At 36.2% G+C, this 19,499-nt stretch overlaps 1 protein-coding gene across 3 annotated transcripts in view; it reads left to right on the forward strand.

Annotated features, from left to right (window-relative positions):
* Zranb3 (zinc finger RANBP2-type containing 3) overlaps window positions 1–19,499 on the forward strand; it is a 215,872-nt gene that overhangs the window by 87,959 nt on the left and 108,414 nt on the right. For all 3 annotated transcript variants that reach the window (XM_070023988.1, XM_070023996.1, XM_070024004.1), the window contains exon 3: window positions 11,616–11,634. In XM_070023988.1, the coding sequence (XP_069880089.1) occupies window positions 11,616–11,634 (19 nt within the window). The remainder of the gene's footprint in view (window positions 1–11,615; window positions 11,635–19,499) is intronic.

The raw sequence follows: 19,499 nt of genomic DNA on the forward strand, positions 1-19,499 counted from the left end.
CCCACCATTTCTTTGCTTCCCCCCTTACCCTCCCCAAAATGAATCAACTCAAGACAAAAGGTACAGAAAACAAAAACAGCAACAAAGGAGAAATACAAAACAAAAAAATGGCAAAAAAATTCTCATTTCCTTTTCTTGGAGTATATTTTAATAAATATCATTTTATATGATCATATGCACATAGCTATTGAGCCTTTGTAATCCTCTAAGAATGTCCTCTTTTAGTCTCAGTGTGTGAATGGCTAGATTCCTGTGTAATTTATCATGTAAACTATAGTTTGTCTATTTATGCCCTAAAAATTCTCCAATAATTACTGCAGGAATAATCAACAATTTTTTTTTTTTTTTGTCGGTAGTGGGGCTTGAACTCAAGGACTGGGTGCTGTCCCTGAGCTCTTCAGCTCAAAGCTAGCTCTCTACCACTTGAGCCACAGTACCACTTCCTAATCAACATTTTTTTGTCAAGCAATTTTATAAAGAAGGTTAAATAATAATTTTAACACTAATATGTGAAATAATGGCTCTGGGAACTATTATGCACCCTGAAAGCAAATATTCTCAATATTTGCAACTGAATGTACCTTTTTTCCCCTATCAATCTAGATAGAGATATTATTTTCTGTCTTGCTCTTTATTAATAAAAACTACAGTATAATTTTGTGCTAATGGAGTGAGACTAATGAAATAAAATATTTTAGGATATTATCAAGCATTAGAGACATTAAAGTTCATTGGAATAAAAAAGGCCATTCTTAATTTTTCATTAGGTTTTTGGTATATACAAAGGATTTATTTATATTACCCAACAGCTCTTATTTACCTTGAAGTTATAATCTTTTATGTCTTTTCTATACACAATTAGGTTAGTAGATTAAAATAACAACAAAAACAAAATTTGTTTTTAATATTATAACATTTGCATCAACTCAAGTCTTTGTCTTCTTCCTTCCTTATCAACAGACTCTAGAATTCTTTTTTTTTTTTTTGGGTCCGGTCGTGGGGCCTGAACTCTGGGCCTGGGCGCTGTCCCTCAGCTCTTCAGCTCAAGGCTAGCGTTCTACCACTTGAGCCACAGCGCCACTTCCGGCTTTTTTCTTTTTGCTTATGTGGTGCTGAGGAATCGAACCCAGGGCCTCAGGCATGCAAGGCAAGCGCTCTACCACTGAGCCACCTTCCCAGCCCCTCTAGAATTCTTTGGGTATACCCTCTGTGGGCTTCTGACATTGGTGGGTAAGGATATGCTGTCTGGAGCTGCTAAAAGTGGCAGAGTAGAAAGATGACTATGCTTCTGAATAACTCAATCCTGGATCCATCCCTCCCTTATTACTTATATGTGATATATTAATCCTTACCAGTGATTCAGCCATTTTTAGTTGGGTTTCTGTTCTTGCTCTGAAATCCTACTGAACACATTATTTATTTATTTATATTGTGAAAATACCGCACAGAGGGGTTTTACAATTACATGGGCAAGGTAATGAGTATATTTCTTATCAAGCATTGTTGCCTGCTCTTTTGTTTCCCCTTATCATCCCTTCCCATCTCTCCCCTCCAGTGCCCCCCCATTCCTGCACCAAAGTTGTAAAGCTCGTTTTTCGACATAATGTCTTGTACATCTCATTGTTACAATGGGTCCACCTTACCTCCACAAATTATACCTTCATCAAATACAGTGAAAACGGGTTAAACCGGGGGAGGGACATACAAAGCAACAAAGAAATATCTTATAAATATATTAGAAACAATAGCAAGCAAGAAAAAAACATTTGAGTCCTAATCTTGGGTTCATTTCGCCTAATATCAACTTATCTGACCATTTCTGCTTGTCTCAGACATATACTAGTTATTGCAAATAAGGGAAACCATGGGACCTATGTTTCTTTGGGCCTGGCTTACTTCACTTAATATAATTTTTTCCAAGTCTTTCTATTTCCTAACAAATGGGACAATTTCATTCTTTCTGATGAAGGCATAGAATTCCATTGTGTATATATACCACATCTGGGTTGGGTCCATATCTTAGCTATGGCAAATAATGCTGCAATAAACATTGTTGTGCTGCTAGCTTTAGTATGGTCTTCTTTGTTATCCTTTGGGTAAATGCCCAAAAGTGGGATTGCTGGATCATAGAGGAGCTCTATGTGGAGTCTTTTGAGGAACCTCCATACTACTTTCCAAAGTTGTTGAACAAGTTTACACTCCCACCAACAATGCAGTAAGGTTCCCTTCTGTCCACATCCCCTCCAGCATCTGTTGTTATTAGAGTTCTTGATTATAACTGGGTGAGGTGGTATTTCAATGTTGTTTTGATTTGCATTTCTTTTATGGCTAGAGAGGTGGAGCATTTCTTCATGTGTCTATTGGCCATCCTTCTTTCCTCTTCAGAGAAGTTTCTCTTTAAGTCTTTAGCCCACTTATTTATTGGGCAGTTGTTTCTTTGAGGATTTGTTGTTGGGGGATTTAATCTTTTGAGTTCTAAGTATATTTTATATATGAGACCCTTGTCTCATGGGAAACCATGCAACCTATGTTTCTTTTGGTCTGGCTTACTTCCTTAATATTTTTCAAGTCTTTCCATTTCCTTATGAATGGTACAATATCATTCTTTCTGATGGAGGCAGAGAATTCCTGTGTGTGTGTGTGTGTGTGTGTGTGTGTGTGTGTGTGTGTGTGTGTGTGTGTGTGTGTGTGTGTGTGTGTGTGTGTGTGTGTGTGTGTGTGTTTGTGTACCACATTTTCTTGATCCATTCATCTGCTGAGGGCCATCTGAGTTGATTTGTATCTTAGCTATTCAATGAGAATTTTTCCTCCAATTAAGTACCAAAAAAATCAGAAGTAGATCTGTAGCTCAAGTAGCGGAGTGCCAGCCTTGAGCAGAAAAGCTTAGGGACAGCATATAGACGCTGAGTTAAAGCCCCAGGACCAGCACATACAAAAATGATGCCCCAATACAGGCTTTTAAGTAGAGCATATGCTAGCAACCTAATTACGGCTTGTATATAAATGCTACTTAAAAATATAAGAGTAAATCATAGCTTTAAGACTTGAGGTGATACAAAAAGTGAACATTACTAAGGAGTGAGCCCCTAAGTGCATTGCTAAAGGAAGAGGTACAAGAGAGACAGATAGAACTGAGAGCTAAAAGGAAAATCAGGAGCTATTAGAAGTTCCACACAAGCCCTTCTGCTCAGTGGTAGTTTTATTTGAGTTCCTAAAAAGAAGCAGAGCCAGACAAAAGCTGGAGTTGAAGTTTTCCTCATTACAAAAAATGTATTTTCTATTTGCTAGTGCACTGGAAAAACAAAAGTTTTTTGTTATTTTCAACTAGTTTTCTTCCTCTTCTTAGTTTGATAACACTATACTTTTTTTGTATTTTATACAAGATTAGGAAAGATAAATAATAAGGTATTTATTACAAGTATAATTTTTATTTGTACTTAAAAATATAGTTCTGATAGCTGACTTACACTGTAATCCTAGCTACCCAGGAGGCTGAGATCATAGTTTGCAAGATGGCATGCCAAAATAACTAGCAAAAAGCAAGGCTGAAAGTGTGGGTCAATTAGTAGAGTACCAGCTGAACAACAAAATGAGTAAACACAAGGCCCTGGATCCAGGACCTAGGACCATGAAAAAGTTATTTAAAAGAATATATTTGAGTGGGGCCGAGTAGGGATTGGGGGAAGGGTGGAGAATATCTTTGAGCGATGCTCACACATGTCATCTTCACTACTCAGGAGGCTGAGATCTAAGGATCACTGTTCAAAGCCAGCCTGGGCAGGAAAGTCTGTGAAACTCTTATCTCCAATTAACCAACAAAACACCAAAAGTGGCACTCTGGCTTAGAGTGGTAGAGTGATAGCTTTGGCTGAAAAAGCTCAGGAACAGCACCCATACCTTGAGTTCAAGCCCCAAAACCAACAACAACAGCAACAACAACAAAAAGAATATATTTGTTGAAAGTAGTTGGTAACTTTTGCCCTTTTTTTTGTTTGCTTAGTTGGTTTTGGTGGCACTAGGGATTGAGCAGATTTGTGTTGCCAGTTAACTGGGACATGTTTGAGGAACTGAAATTGGAGATGGATTTTGTATCTTTTAAATAGATGTGTACTTACGAATGTATAATGAAAGTTAGGAATAAATAATGAAAATATGAAAAAATAGCTATTATAATGAGTCTGCAATTATGTGAAAAATATTTTAAGAAATTATTCTGTCTTGAAAAAAATTTGTTATGGGTTGGTTCCTTTAACTCAGGGTATGTTCTTAATTGCTTAGTATAGAACTGGGTGAAATTGTTAACATTAAGTTATGCTTGCTCAGGATTTGTTCCTAATAATGGAAAGGTTCCATGTGAGTGTACAAAACCCAGTGTTCTCTGTACCTACACTGAGCCTGCTTCTGAGGCTGCAGAGATTAAGTAGATACTGTTTTGAGATACTATGCTCTGACTCTTGTACATAGAATTCCAAAGAGATTAAATACTCATTGTTATATCTATATATCTCATTAAATTTTCTGTGTAATCAAAATACTCAGTTGGAGAGTTTTGCTGTTTTATTTTTGGAAATATGATTTATTCAAAAGAAATGAATGTTAACCATAGAAAAGGTATGTTTCTATATAAAGAAATTGGAGAAAAGCTTCAGGTTAGATACAAATTCTTCTATTCTGTAAGCCTCAGAATAGAAATTTATCTGGTGTGTAAAGTGATTTTAAGAAAAGTACAATGCTTTTAAGTTTTTCTGTTTTCTGTCCATATCAGCATTTGAATTAAAAATATCAAACACTGAACATGTGCATCCAAAGATATGGATGTGGCAAACATTGGAATATGTATTGATTTTGTAAGTGGATGCTTAATGTGAGGATTCTCAGGATTTGAAAACAAATCAGTGAAATAGAAATTTGCTTTTTGATGTCTGCAGCCAGGCTAGATAATTTACAATGCAAACAATTAATAATGGATTTCCCAAAAAAGAATGTTATTTTTAAAATTGGAAAACTGAACTGCTTTTACACTTCTGAAAGAATTGTAAACTGTTAGCACACCGAACCAAGTTTGGCAAATACAAGGAGGTTTTCTTTTTAACTGTAGGTTAAAGTCCCCATAACTTGACTTTTTTGACATTTCACAATGGAGGGAAAAGCTATTTTGTTTCCATGCACAACTATGGCTATTGGCAGCCCTCCATTTACAAAACAGCTTTTAGTTTCAATCAAAAGTGATATATAATTTCTAAAAAGTGAAAAATTATACCAACTGTATTTGTGTTTTTGAAATTTATAGTAGCTTATTAAGTTCTTTAGTTACCTTATTTTCTTTCTCACTGTTGTTTCCCTCTACTATGCAGGATTTCAAATGCTCTGTTGTTACTGTCTTAAATTTTCTTTATTTTATTGAGACTGGATCTTAGTATGTTGCTCAGACTGATCTTGAACTCATGGTCTTAAGTGATCCTCCCATCTCAGTATCTATTATTATTATTATTTTATCATTACTATTGCTATTATTATTATTATTTTGCCAGTATTAGAGCTCAAACTTAATACTTCCCTCTATTGCTTAGTTTTTTTCCAGCTCAAGGCAGGGGCTCTTTCCCTTCCTTGAGCCACACCTTCACTTCCAACTTTTTGCTGGTTAATTGGAGATAAAGAGTCTCTTGGAGTTGTCTCCCCACAACTTGGCTTCATGTCTCAGTCTTCAGATCTTAGGTTCCTGAGTAGGCAGGATTATAGGCACAAGCCCAGCTCTTTACCCTATTTTTAATCTTTGCACCAAATTTCCTTCCTAATTTTGTCTGTTGCCTTTCACTGTCCACAAACCTCTTGCCCACTTTTGCCTTAACTTTCCTGCTAGTAAGTTAGTATGGTGAGTGGCCTTTTTATCTCATTCTGTGCAACATCTTTGTGATATTTATCACTGACAACCTTTCACTCTGTTGAAGGACAGTTAGGTAAGGATATTCAGTCTTACTGGAGATATCTAAAGGAAGCCTAATGCTGTCTTATTAAACTCACTCAGTTTCCAAGGCAGGAAAACTCTACAGGCCTCATTTTAGGAAAATCTAGCCCATTTAGATGGATATAGGTTGATTGTAACCTGAAGGGTCTTTGGATACCTAAAAGCCAAACTATTCCATTGATCTATAGCCCTGTTTTGTATTTTTTCTCCAGTTCTCTACACTGGTTCTCAGTCAGTCATAATGCAATTTATCTGCATACTACCCTGCCCTGAAGGTACCCTGAAAGATTAAATAGACTTTGCCAGAGAACCACACAGACATTCATGTACAGAGAACAAAGAAAGGTTTATTGCTGGGAAAGGGGGCCAGCAAGATTCCTTCTTACAAGGGAGAATTGAGAAGAAGCACCAGCTATTGTCTAAGGTGACCTATATAACCTAGGAGGCTTAGGAGGAGCTAGAAGGGGCTAGGCTATGGAAAACCCTGGTATGAACGTGTGGGCCAGGGGCTTCATCATGGCAGACTAGGATTTATGGCTGCTGTCCAAATAGTAGATAAGGGCTCCTGCAACTGCCCAGACCTGAAGGTCACTCTAAGGGGCTTTTGTTGCTTTACATGGTGGTAGCTGCCCCAGAGAAGTGCCATCCCAAGGTAAAGTGGGTTGGAAGTTGATTATTTACTGCCTTTACTACATAGGCCTAGTGTTGCCTAGAAAGGGAGCATGCTAAGCTGTGAAGAAGGGAAGGAGTGGACTAATCTATGGGAAAGGAGCTCATTTTGCTAACATAACCCATCAGAGCCCTAAGTGTTAGTAGCCTGTTGTATCAGTAAGTGATCAAACTTAAAAAGTTAAGAAATCTGAGGTTGAGCATAGAAAGGAATAAATCCCAGTGAGGCTGGCATGTTTAAGAATACCCTGAATTGTTCTTGTTCCATTATAAATGCATGGATAACTCTAAAATTAATTATCTCTCCAGTCCTTACCACTTCTGTGACTTTGATAACCAATGCCCTACTTAATAATCTGACTTGGCTATCTTTTAGCTATCTCAAATCCACACTAAATTGATTGTCATCCCAAAGCTGTTCCTCTTGCAATCTTTCCTGTTAGAAAATGGGGTCACCAACCCTTTTTACAGTTAATTGCTATAGCCTATATATCTTGAGTTACTCTTGACATATTTCTCTTTTATAACTACTTCTAGACTCATATACCAATTGATAAACAGCTAATCAATTGACTTACCAGGTCTACTTTCAAAATACTCCTTAAACTGAATACTTCTTAACTTAAGTCATCATCATATATCATTGATTCAGTTCTTGTGACTCGTAGACTACTTTCTGTGCTTCTGTTTTTGCCTTCCCAATTTATTTTCTGTGAACTAATCTTTTTAAAAGGTAACATATTCAAAAGATTCTAAGAAAATCCATCTACATGCCATCACTGGTAAACTACCTGATTGGATCTCTAGCTCTTTCCAACCTTATTTTCTGCTCTTGTCCTTGAGCACTGAGCTACAACCACAATAACTTCCTTGCCCTTTTAAACTGCATTAATAACTATCTCAGGATATATGTACTTGCTGATCACATTATTGAAAAATTCTCTCTCCAGATTTACTATCATTAAATTTGTCCTCATCAAATTTGTTCATATTGCCTATCAGAGAAGCTGTTCCTGATCACTATAAAATAGTGCCTTCCTTTCTATCCCTATTCTGCATTATTTCCACTAAATCCATATTTATTTGCACTTCTTTTTTATTAATTTTTTATTGTAAAAATATTGTACTGAGGGTTTACAATTACATGAGTAGGGTAATGAGTACATTTCATAGGGAGCATTGTTACCTCCTCCTTTATTTTCCCCCACCATCACTTCCCTCCCCAACTCCCCAACCCCCCCCCCACATTGTAAAGTTCGTTTTTAATATAGTGTCCTGTATATCTTGTCATCACAATGGGTCAGCCTGCATTCTCATTTACCCATTCTGCAATATCCCTTTCCCTCCCTAAATTAAAAAAAATATATATACAAGGTGCAGAACACCAGCATCAAATCCAGTGAAAACAGGAGTTATACCATGGGGGCAAGAACTTACAATAGAAGCAAAAGAATCACATAGTGTATTGTAAGTACATTAAAAACACTAGCAAGAAAGAGAGGGGAAAAAAACAAAAAACCTCTTGTGTCCCTGTCTTGGGGTACATTTTGCTTAACATTATCTCATATGGTCATATGTATATAGCCTTTGACCTACTCTGCTTGTCCTAGACATGTACTAATCACTGCTAACAAGGGAAACCATGGGACCTATGTTTCTTTGGGCCTGGCTTACTTCACTTAATATAATTTTTTCCAAGTCTTTCCATTTCCTAACAAAAGAGGCAATGTCATTTTTTTCTGATGGAGGCATAGCATTCCATTGTGTGTGTGTATACATACATATATATACATACATACATACATACATATATACACACATATATATATATACATACATATATATACCACATTTTCTTGATCCATTCATCTACTGAGGGACATCTGGGTTGGTTCGATATCTTAGCTATGGTAAATAATGCTGTAATAAACATGGTTGTGCTGGTAGCTTTGGTATGACCTTGTTTGTGATCCTTTGGGTAAATGCCCAAAAGTGAGATTGCTGAGTTGTAGGGGAGCTCTATGTGGAGTCTTTTGAGGAACCTCCATACTGCTTTCCAGAATAGAAGAAGCAATCCAAAATTTCATATGGAACAATAAAAGACACGAGTAGCAAAAACAATCCTTAGAACAGCACTGGAGGAATATCAATTCCAAATTCAAACTCTACTACAAAACCATAGTAATCAAAACAACTTGGTACTCGCACAAGAACAGACCTGAGGATCAATGGAATAGGACTGAAGACCCAGAAATGAACTCATAGACCTATAGCCACCTAATCTTTGACAAGGAAGCTAAAGAAATAGAATGGAAGAAAGACAGCCTTTTCAGTAAATGGTGCTGGCAAAATTGGTTAAACACTTGTAGAAAGCTAAAACTATATCCATGTATATCACCCTGCACCAGAATCAACTCCAAATGGATCAAAGACCTTGAAATAAAAGCAGACTCCATGTAAACATTACAGGAAGGAATAGGAGAAACCCTAGGGTTTCTTGGCACAGGCTGAAATTTTCTTAATAGGGACCCAGAAGCACAACAAATGAATGAAAGGTTGGACAAATGGGACTGTATGAAACTGCAGAGCTTCAGCATGACAAAGGACATAGCTAGCAAGATCAACAGAAAGCCCACAGACTGGGAGAAGATCTTCACTAGCCATACAATAGACAAGGGCCTCATATCTAAAATATTCCTGGAACTCAAAAAGTTAAATCCCCCAACAGCAAATCCTCAAAGAAACAACTGCCCGATTAACAAATGGGCTAAAGACTTAAAGAGAGACTTCTCTGAAGAGGAAATAAGAATGACCAGTAGACACATGAAGAAATGCTCAACCTCTATAGCCATAAAGGAAATGCAAATCAAGACAATGCTGAGATTCTACCTCACCCCAGCTAGAATGGCTACAATCAAGAAATCTAATAACAACAGATGCTGGAGGGGATGTGGCCAAAAGGGAATCCTACTGCATTGTTCGTGGGAGTGTAAATTTATTAGCATTTCATCTTTTTTCAGCCCACCTTCCATGAGGGGTAGGGCTTCTAAATTCATTACTATGTCTCTAGTACCTAGAAAGGTGCAAGTTACAGAGTAGTTCCTCAATAAATAATACACAAATAATATTAAGGAATGATACCTTTAACAAGTTTAATTTATATTTCAACATGAAACACTATGTATTCATATGAATCCTTATGTTTTCCAAGTATTAATTTTTATTTCCATTCTCTAGAATTACGCTACAACTAATACAACATACTTTTTATTTATATGTGTATATATGTATATATACATATATATATTTGTGTGTATGTGTGTGTGTGTGTGTGTGGTATTGGTGGGCTTAACTCATAGTCTTATGCTTTCTAGGAAGGCATTCTACCACTTGAGCTGCCACCTCAGTGTTAAGAGTTTACTTTCACCTAAAATATTTGTGTTTTATTTTTACATTATTATTACTCAGGTGTGTTATCTAATAATTATTCTAGCACTAGGGAGGGGAAGGCAGGAGAACTTCAAGTTTAAGGTTAGCCTCAGCTATGTAGTGAGACCTTGTCTTAGAAAACAAACAACTTTAAAAATCCAATGGACAGGGATATAGCTCAGTGATACAGCACTTACTTAGCATGCACATAATTTATTAGGGAATCTGACATGCCTTTTCTTTCCAAGAACTGAAGTTCACTTTACCTATAACTTATTCCTTGACAATATGTTTACTATAACTTTTTTTGTTGATTGTGTGGCTTGAACTCAAGACATGGGCACTGTCGCTGAGCTCAAGGCTAGCGCTCTGCCACTTTGAGCCACAGCTCCACTTCTGATTTTCTGGTGTTTAATTGGAGATGAGTCTCACAGATTTTCCTGCCTGGTCTGGCTTTGAACCATGATCTTCAGATCTGAGCTTCCTGAGTAAATAGGATTACAGGTGTGAGCCACCAGAGCCCAGCTACTATAACTTTTTAATTTGTATTTTATAATAAAAGAAATCCTTTTAAAGTGTATATCAAGATCAGTGGGAATAACAGTAAAATGGAAATAGGGACTTCATTCCTTGTCAGTTTTTGTAATATGATTATGATTTTTTTATGTTGCTTAGAAGTCTCCTCAGTTGAGATTTCTGTTTTTTACTAAAAATGTGCTCACCCTCATTGGATCCAGTGGTCAACCTGACCATACTAACTATTATTTCTCTTTATCTGCTTTTTCTTCTACTTAGAGCCTAAGATTTTATTTACTTCTACAAGTACATTAGAAAGAATGGAGAAGAGAATATTTAACAAAATAATATTAATCAAAAGTCAGCTTGAGCTAGGTGCCGATGACTCACACCTTGTAATCCTAGCTATTCAGGAGGCCAAGATCTGAGGACTGAGGTTCAAGCCTGCTGGAGACTTACCTCCAATTAACCACCAGAATACCGGAAGTGGCACTGTGGCTCAAGTGGTAAAGTGCTAGCCTTGAGTTGAAGAGCTCAGGGACAGCACCCAGGCCCAGAGTTCAAGCCAGATGACACACACACCCCCCAAAAAAATCACCCTGCATTAGATTTAGCATATATCCTATAACACATAATTAGATGTTTAACTTGTGACAAGATGTATTTGGCATTTTATTTCCTGTATTTTAATCTAACATTCTTCTAATCCTTAGGCAGGACCAATCTTAATTTTAGGATATGGGTAAAAGTCATTGGCATAGTGACTTGCCATTTTGCTTAACGTTTTGCAGTTCTCTCCATGTGTGGATCATTGGAATTTTACAAGTTCTAACATTCCCATTTAGACATATTCCTGACAGTGAGAGAGATATAAAACCAGCACTGGCCAATTTTCTCATGCATTCTTATAACACTTTTTTCTGGCTTAGTACTCTAGCATTTGTCAACTATTTTGTAGCAGGTTACTTCATCAGAAATTTTAAGATGGTTAATGTTACTAAATAAGAAATTAATTTTTGTTTTTTGTTTTTTCCAGGTGTATGGTGGCTGATGAAGTAAGTGTTTTCATGTCTTTTATATAATTTCACAAGTAGTTTTTAGTATCGTCTATTTTTTATATTCACTTTCTTCCTATTTTTCCATGTGACCATATGTCTATCTGTACAGGATATAGGAAGACATAGGGTTATGGGAAGGCAGTGTGAGAAAGAAGAGAATGAAAGATGTTGGAAGGGATGTAGTGTTTTGGGGGTATGAATGGGTATTTTCAAGATGTGTTTGTGGAACATTAGTTAATGTTTACCTCACTTATCCAAAATTTGATAGTGTTGTCTACAATGCACAAACATTCTTTGAATATTCCCAAATAGCAGACCCTTTTTCTTTTTTCTTTATTTTGTATTTTTTATTGTAAAAATGCTGTGCAAAGGTGTTACAGTTACATGAGCAAGGTACTGAGTACATTTCCTATTGAGCATTGTTACCTCCTCCTTTGTTTTCTCCCTCCATCCCTTCCCTCCCACCTCCACAAAAACAACTTCCCCCCACCCCCCAACCCCTAAAGTTGTAAAGTTCGCTTTCAGCATAGTGTTTTGTACATCTCATTGTTTCAATGTGTATCCAGTATCTTTATTTAAGCATTTTGTTTTTTCCCTTTTCCCTGAATCAGAGAAGTGTATATACAAGATAGATACAGGGCACCGATATCAAATACAGTGAATACAGGAGTTATACCATGGGAGAGGAACATGCAAAGAAACAACAACAAAAAAATCACATGGTACATTATAAATATGTTAGAAACAATAGGAAGCAAGAAAAAAGATATTTGTGCCCCTATCTTGGGGTTCATTTCTCTTAACATCATCTTACATGGTCATATGTACATAACTTTTGGCCTCTTCTGCTTATACTACACATGCACTATTATTGCAAATAAGGGAAACCATGGGACCTATGTTTCTTTAGGCCTGGCTTACTTCACTTAATATAATTTTTTCCAAGTCTTTACATTTCCTAACTAATGGGGCAATGTTATTCTTTCTGATGGAGGCATAGAATTCCATTGTGTATATATACCACATTTTCTTGATCCATTTATCTACTGAGGGGCATCTGGGTTGGTTCCATATCTTAGCTATGGTAAGTAATGCTGCAATAAACATAGTTGTGCTGGTAGCTTTAGTGTGGTCTTGTTTGTGATCATTTGGGTAAATGCCTAAAAGTGGGATTGCGGAGTCATAGGGGAGCACTATGTGGAATCTTTTGAGGAACCTCCATACTGTTTTTAAAGTGGTTGAACAAGTTTACACTCCCACCCACAGTGCAGTAGAGTTCCCTTCTGTCCACATCCCCTCCAGCATCTGTTATTAGAATTCCCAATTAAAACCATTTTAACTGGGGTGAGGTGGAATCTCAATGTTGTTTTGATTTGCATTTCTTTTATGGCTGGAGAGGTTCAACATTTCTTCATGTGTCTATTGGCCATCCTTCTTTCCTCTTCAGAGAAGTCTCTCTTTAAGTCTTTAGCCCACTTATTTATTGGGCAGTTGTTTCTTTGAGGATTTGTTGTTGGGGAATTTAATTTTTTGAGTTCCAAGTTTATTTTAGATATGAGGCCCTTGTCTGTTGTATGGCTAGTGAAAATCTTCTCCTTGCTATGTCCTTTGCCATACTGAAGCTCTGCAGCTTCATGCAATCCCATTTGTCCAACCTTTCTTTGATTTGTTGTGTTTCTGGGTCTCTATTAAGAAAATTTCGGCCTGTGCAAGGAGACCTAGGGTTTCTCCTATTCCTTCCTGTAATGTTTTCAGGGTAGCAGACCCTTTTTCTACCTGTCATATTACTGCTTCCTTAAAAACTAAATTTTTTTTTTTTTTGGTCAGTCGTGGGGCTTGAACTCTGGGCCTGGGCACTGTCCCTCAGCTCTTTAGCTCAAGGTGAGCACTCTTGAGCCAAAATACCACTTTTGGTTTTCTGGTGGTTAATTGGATATCTTCCTAGCTCAGGCTGGCTTTGATCCGTGATTCTCACATCTCTGCCTCCTAAGCTAGGATTACAGGCGTCATCCACTGGTGCCCAGTTAGAAACTAAACATTTAGATTTTCATCTAAAAGTTATTTTTAATTCTTTTCTATGAATATGAAACTAGGTGGCATTGTATAAGTAAACAATCTTTTTTTGGGGGGGGGGTCCGGTCGTGGGGCCTTGAACTATGGGCCTGGGCGCTGTCCCTCAGCTCTTCAGCTCAAGGCTAGCACTCTATCACTTGAGCCACAGCACCACTTCCGGCTTTTTCCTTTTTGCTTATGTGGTGCTGAGGAATCTAACCCAGGGCCTCAGGCATGCAAGGCAAGCACTCTACCACTGAGCCACCTTCCCAGCCCTGTATAAGTAAATAATCTTATACATTAAAGTAGCATGTACTTAGGTGTATATCCATATTAATGTTTTCTCACTGAAATTGAAACTCTTATTTGAACTATGATTATGGACTTTTTCAAGGTTTTACAGTACAAATCAGCAAATTCTATTTTTTAATGCTAGTTTAAGAAACATGTTGGTGTTGTTCATGATGATTTTTTATGAGTAATAGCAAAACATACTTTTCAAAATATAGTAGCAACAAAGAACCGGAACCTCAATTTTATAAAACTTGTAGTGTTATTACAAAATTCTTTTAATTAATTGTGATTTGGTTTTAGTTATATATAGACTTTTACCAGTAACTCCTTTCTACAGCTGCTTCTTTAATAACTTCTTAAAGTTGGAAGCGTGGCTCAGTTAGTAGAGTTAGCCAGTGAGCAAAAGTAGCTGCAGATACTGAGTTTGAGTCTTGGTCTCAGACCTATAGAAAAATAAAAAGTCTTCTTTAATAATTCTTCTCCACAGCTTCTTTGTAGAGAAATTAATGTAGAGTTTCTCAGTTCATGCTAATTTATAATTACCTAATTTTTTGGTTTGATTCTTCATTTAATAGGCACTTAATTAATGCTAGATGTTATGACTAGAAGCATTGTCTCTGAGTATCTTTAGTAATAGAATTGGGGAAACAAAACGTAGACATTTGGGAACCAATTACCAGAAATTTCTTTTCTACAGTATGGCGAGTTCCAAAAGATTGTTCAGAAATTAATACTTTTGAAAGTCAAAAATAACTGAAGGAGACTTTTCTTTAGTTCGCAAACATGTTTTCATCAAAGAGAATATGAATTTATTTTTACAATCTCAAGCAAGGTATAATCATTTCTACCAGTATCACATATATAATTATACGTAATATGTAGTATATATATATACACACATATATAATATATACAATGCATGTATATATAAACTGCCAGAATGGATCAAATTTATATCCACAGAAAATATATTATTGAAGCTAATACTGTTCTTGATTATCTCCATAAGTAAGTCATGGACAAAGTCTTAACAACCTTGGTGTCCATTTTGATGTCATAGAGATTTGAATAGGCTTTTAATCAAGAGAATCCTCAGTTGATTGATACAAACATTGATTTAAATAAACATTTTATCAGCACCTAAACCTCAATTGACTGGTTATATTGTCCAACAATTTCTATTCTCAGTAATCATTAGACTAACCATTATTCAGAGTTCATGGTAAACTCTTACTTAGCAAGTCTTTTCATTATACCAGGTGTTTTTCATCATCTCTTGTTATTTTCAGTTACTTAGCACTTCTTACATGTTGAATGATTTGTCATCATCTTTCAAAATCTTTTAATTTTTAAAATTTAATTAGTTCAAAGAGCCATTGAGTTTTATAATATTTACAATTCATTTTTTTTTGTGCCCATCCTGGGGCTTGAACTCAGGGCCTGGGCATTGTCTCTGAGTGGTATACTCAAGGCTAGTTCTGTACCACTTGAGACACAGCTTCACTTCTGGCTTTTTGGTGGTTAATTGGAGATAAGAGTCTCAAGGACTTTCGTGCATGGCTGGCTTTGAACCTTGAACCTCAGTCTCAGCATTCTGAGTAGCTAGGAATACAGGAGTGAACCAAAAATCAATAGAATTTTGAAGATGAATTATTTAATTCCTATTTGATTTATGGTTTGTGATGTTAAATCCTATTAATAACGTCAGTTAACAAGAAAAGCCTCACCTTTACAAATGAATACAAAAAACAAGCTATAGAAATAAATAGAATGGTGTAAAAATCTAAGATCACAGCTCATTATTACTCCTATACTATTGTATTGGTTGAGTTGAAATGCTATTTTCATGGAATATTATTGAGCTGCTGCAGATGAAAGTGAGTAAATTAAAAGTGTTGAAGTAGAAAGAACTTGTATATATGTAAATTATAAGAACTCTAGTTTGACCTTCATTCTGTTTTCTAATGCTCTTCTTTTTCTCTTACCGCAAATGGTATGGAGATTAGAGATGGAAGTGAAATTTGTAATTTGAAGGTCAACCATTTTTCTGATTGGTAAATTTAAAAGTATATTTTGGTAGTGATGATTATACAACTCCTCAATAGCTGAAAGCTTTAAGAGAGCAGTTTTACTTCTGTGTTGTTGTTTTAATGACACTTGACTATACACTTGGAGTATTGTATAATTTAGCTGTCTGCTGTGATCTTCTCTATCTTTAGAAACAAATGACTTATTTCACTGATATTACTCCCTCTTCCTTTTAGTATTTTTCTAGTTAACTTCATTCTAATGCATTCAGTCTTTGTATAATCCATCTACTATATATGACAGTCATTCACTTAAAACTGAAATGTAGATATAAGTTCTCTTTTATTCTCCTTAATTGTGTAGGCATTGTGTATTACATAACTATTTTAGGTAAGCAACAAAGCTGCAATCATTTATCAAATGAATTTTACATATTTAGCTTTAGCTTTGCATTACCTCTTTTTTCGTTTTCTTCATTTATATGTACTTTAGTGTTATTTTAAGTAGTATGCAGAAATACTTGTAAACTTGTAATACATACTAACGGAATTCCAATCACGGAGCATAGTTAGAATGTTGTCCTATTATATGTTTTTTTTTAATAATCAGTTTTAAAGTACATCTTTGTTCAATTGTTCTTTGAGAATTATTGAAAGTGTTTATTCCTAAAAGGATATTTCAATGTGAAAATAGTTTTATATCAACATATAGGAGAAAATTCAATTGCCTGGTACATAGGGAAAATATTCAGCATGTATTCTTTCTACCTTGTCAGATTTTAAAGGCTGGCATTCTTTCTAGAAGTTTAGTATTTACAAAATTCTTTTTTTTTTTTTTTTTTTTGTCGGTCGTGGGGCTTGAACTAAATAAAGGCTAGGCACCATCCCTCAGCTCTTCAAGTGGCAAGTACTCTGCCACTTGAGCCACAGCACCACTTCCGGCTTTTTTGTTTATGAGGTGCTGAGGTATTGAACAAAGGGCCTCATGCATGTGAGGCAAGCACTCTACCACTGAGTCACCTTCTGAGCCCCTTTAGCAAATTCTTGTAGTGTTTTTACTTAAGAAAAACCCTGTACTTACATGAGTAGCTATTACTGTGTCAGAATTGACCGAATTGTCTTAGTATATAGATTGTTTTGTCTATAGTGTCTGTTATTGAACCCAGAATATTTTCATATATCTCTTATGTAATACTTCTTGTAAGCTTCCCCTCCCCCCCCTCCCGCCCGCCCACAGCTTTCTTTTTTGTTGGTCCTGGTGCTTGAGCTCAGGGCCTGGAAGCTGTCACTGAGCTTTTTATGCTCAAAGCTAGTGCTCTACCTACCACTTTGATCTACAGCTTCACTTTCAATTCTCTGGTGTTTAGTTGGAAATAAGAATCTCATGTACTTTCCTGTCCCATCTGGCTTTGAACCACAATACTCAGTTCTCAACCTCCTGAGTTGCTAGATTACAGGTGTGAGCCACCAGCTCTTGGTTTTCTTTAGTGTACTTTCTTTAGTTCCTATAACATGTTAGCAGAGAGAAGGGTAGTATTATCAAATATACTTTTTTATTTTTATTTTTTGCCAGTCCTGATGCTTAAACTTAGGGCCTGGGCATTGTCCCTGAGCTGCTTTTGCTCAAGGCTAGCACTCTACCACTTGAGCTACAGAGCCTCTTCCAGCCTTTTCCGTTTATATGGTACTGAGGCTTCATGCATACTATGTAAGCATTCTACCACTAAGTGACATTCCCAGCCCCCAATACACTATTTCTATCATTCCTTTTTCAAAAGAAAAGAGAACCATTTGTCAAGGTGGAAATAATTCCTGGTTTGACTTGTTTGGTGACTATTTGGGAACAAATTAATAGGTATTTGTGATAGAGGCCCTATATTTACCATATAGGGAGGAGAGATTATGCAACATGTTCAATGCTGTTAAAAGTACATGGGTAGGGGGCTGGGAAGGTGGCTCAGTGGTAGAGCGCTTGCCTTGCATGCCTGGAGGCCCTGGGTTCGATTCCTCAGCACCACATAAAAAAAAAAAAGCCAGAAGTGGCACTGAGGCTCAAGTGGTAAAGCGCTAGCCTTGAGCTGAAGAGCTGAGGCACAGCCCCCAGGCCCAGAATTCAGGCTCCACGACCAGACCCCCCCCCCAAAAAAAAAAAAAAAGTACATGGGTAGAAGTATTTCTGTAGACAAAAGCCAAGCTTTGTCTGTTACTCTGTAGCTAGAAATATGTGGATGTTTTTAGAAACAAAAGAGAACCACCTTGTTAGGTTGTATTAAAGAGATCTGAAAATTGATGTGATGATGCAGATTCTTCCAATGTTAACTTATCAGTTTTAAAACGAAGAGATAGAGGGCCTCATGCAGGTGTTCTATGACTTGAACCACTCCCCACCTCTTCTTTTTTTTAATTTTGTTAATTTCTCAGACAGAGTCATAAGTCTTTTTGCCAGGGTCAGCCTTGGACCATAATTTTTCTACCTGTCTTTTAGGTGTCTGGGTTTATAGGTGTAATCCATTTGCATTTGAAAATAAAAAATATTTAGAAATACTTTTCACTGTCAGTTCCCTTTCCTTTTCCCACCTGTCCTGGGGCTTAAACTCAGGGCTTGAGGAGATGTGTCTGAGGGTTTTTTTGCTCAAGATTAGTGCTTTATCACTTAAGTCACAGCGCACTTTGGCTTTTTGGTACTTAATTGGAGATAAAAGTCTCAAGGTATTTCCTGCTCAATCTGGCATTGAAATGTGATCCTCAAATCTCAGCCTCATGAATAACTAATATTCCAAGGCTGAGCCATTATGCCTGGCAATTCTTCAACCAATGTCTTTCACATAATAATTTTAATATAGATGAAGTCTAGATTATCATTTTTTTCTTTTATTGTCCTTTTAGAGCTTATTGACAAATCTAAAGTCATCTAGATTTTTCTTAGGTTATCTTCTATATTTTGTATGTGTTATCTAGTCTGGGTTAATATTTGTGAAAATTATAAATACCTAATTTTATTTTTACTGGCAAACAGCTGATTTTCCATTGTTCTATTACCATTATCAAGTATGTTTCCTTTCACCCTTTAATTACTATTCTTCCTTTGTCAAAGATCAAAGAAGAAAAAAAGATCAATTGACCATATTTGTAGTTCTGTTTGTTTGACTTCTCTTCTATTAAGTCCAGAAATAGATCCACTAAAATATATAACTATAAATTTCATTTAGGAATACTAATACACTTAAAATATATTTACATTGTTTGTTGTTCTATTAAACATAACTGAAATGTATATATTTACCTTGTATTCTTTACTCTGCCTTGTTAATTTTAGAAGTTTTTCTGTCTATTCTTTGTAAATAACATTCCAGTTTCTCACCAGGCAGTCTGATGTTAGCAGTTCTTTTTTTTTTTAAAGGTTTTTTTTTTTTTAATCAACTTGAGAAAGTTCTTCTGTATTGCTAGTTTTCTGAAAGTTTTGATCACAAATGGATGTTGGATTATATC

This window comes from Dipodomys merriami, unplaced genomic scaffold, assembly GCF_024711535.1.
Source record: "Dipodomys merriami isolate MVZ:Mamm:240054 unplaced genomic scaffold, mDipMer1.0.p SCAF_1, whole genome shotgun sequence".
NCBI classification, from domain to species: domain Eukaryota; kingdom Metazoa; phylum Chordata; class Mammalia; order Rodentia; family Heteromyidae; genus Dipodomys; species Dipodomys merriami.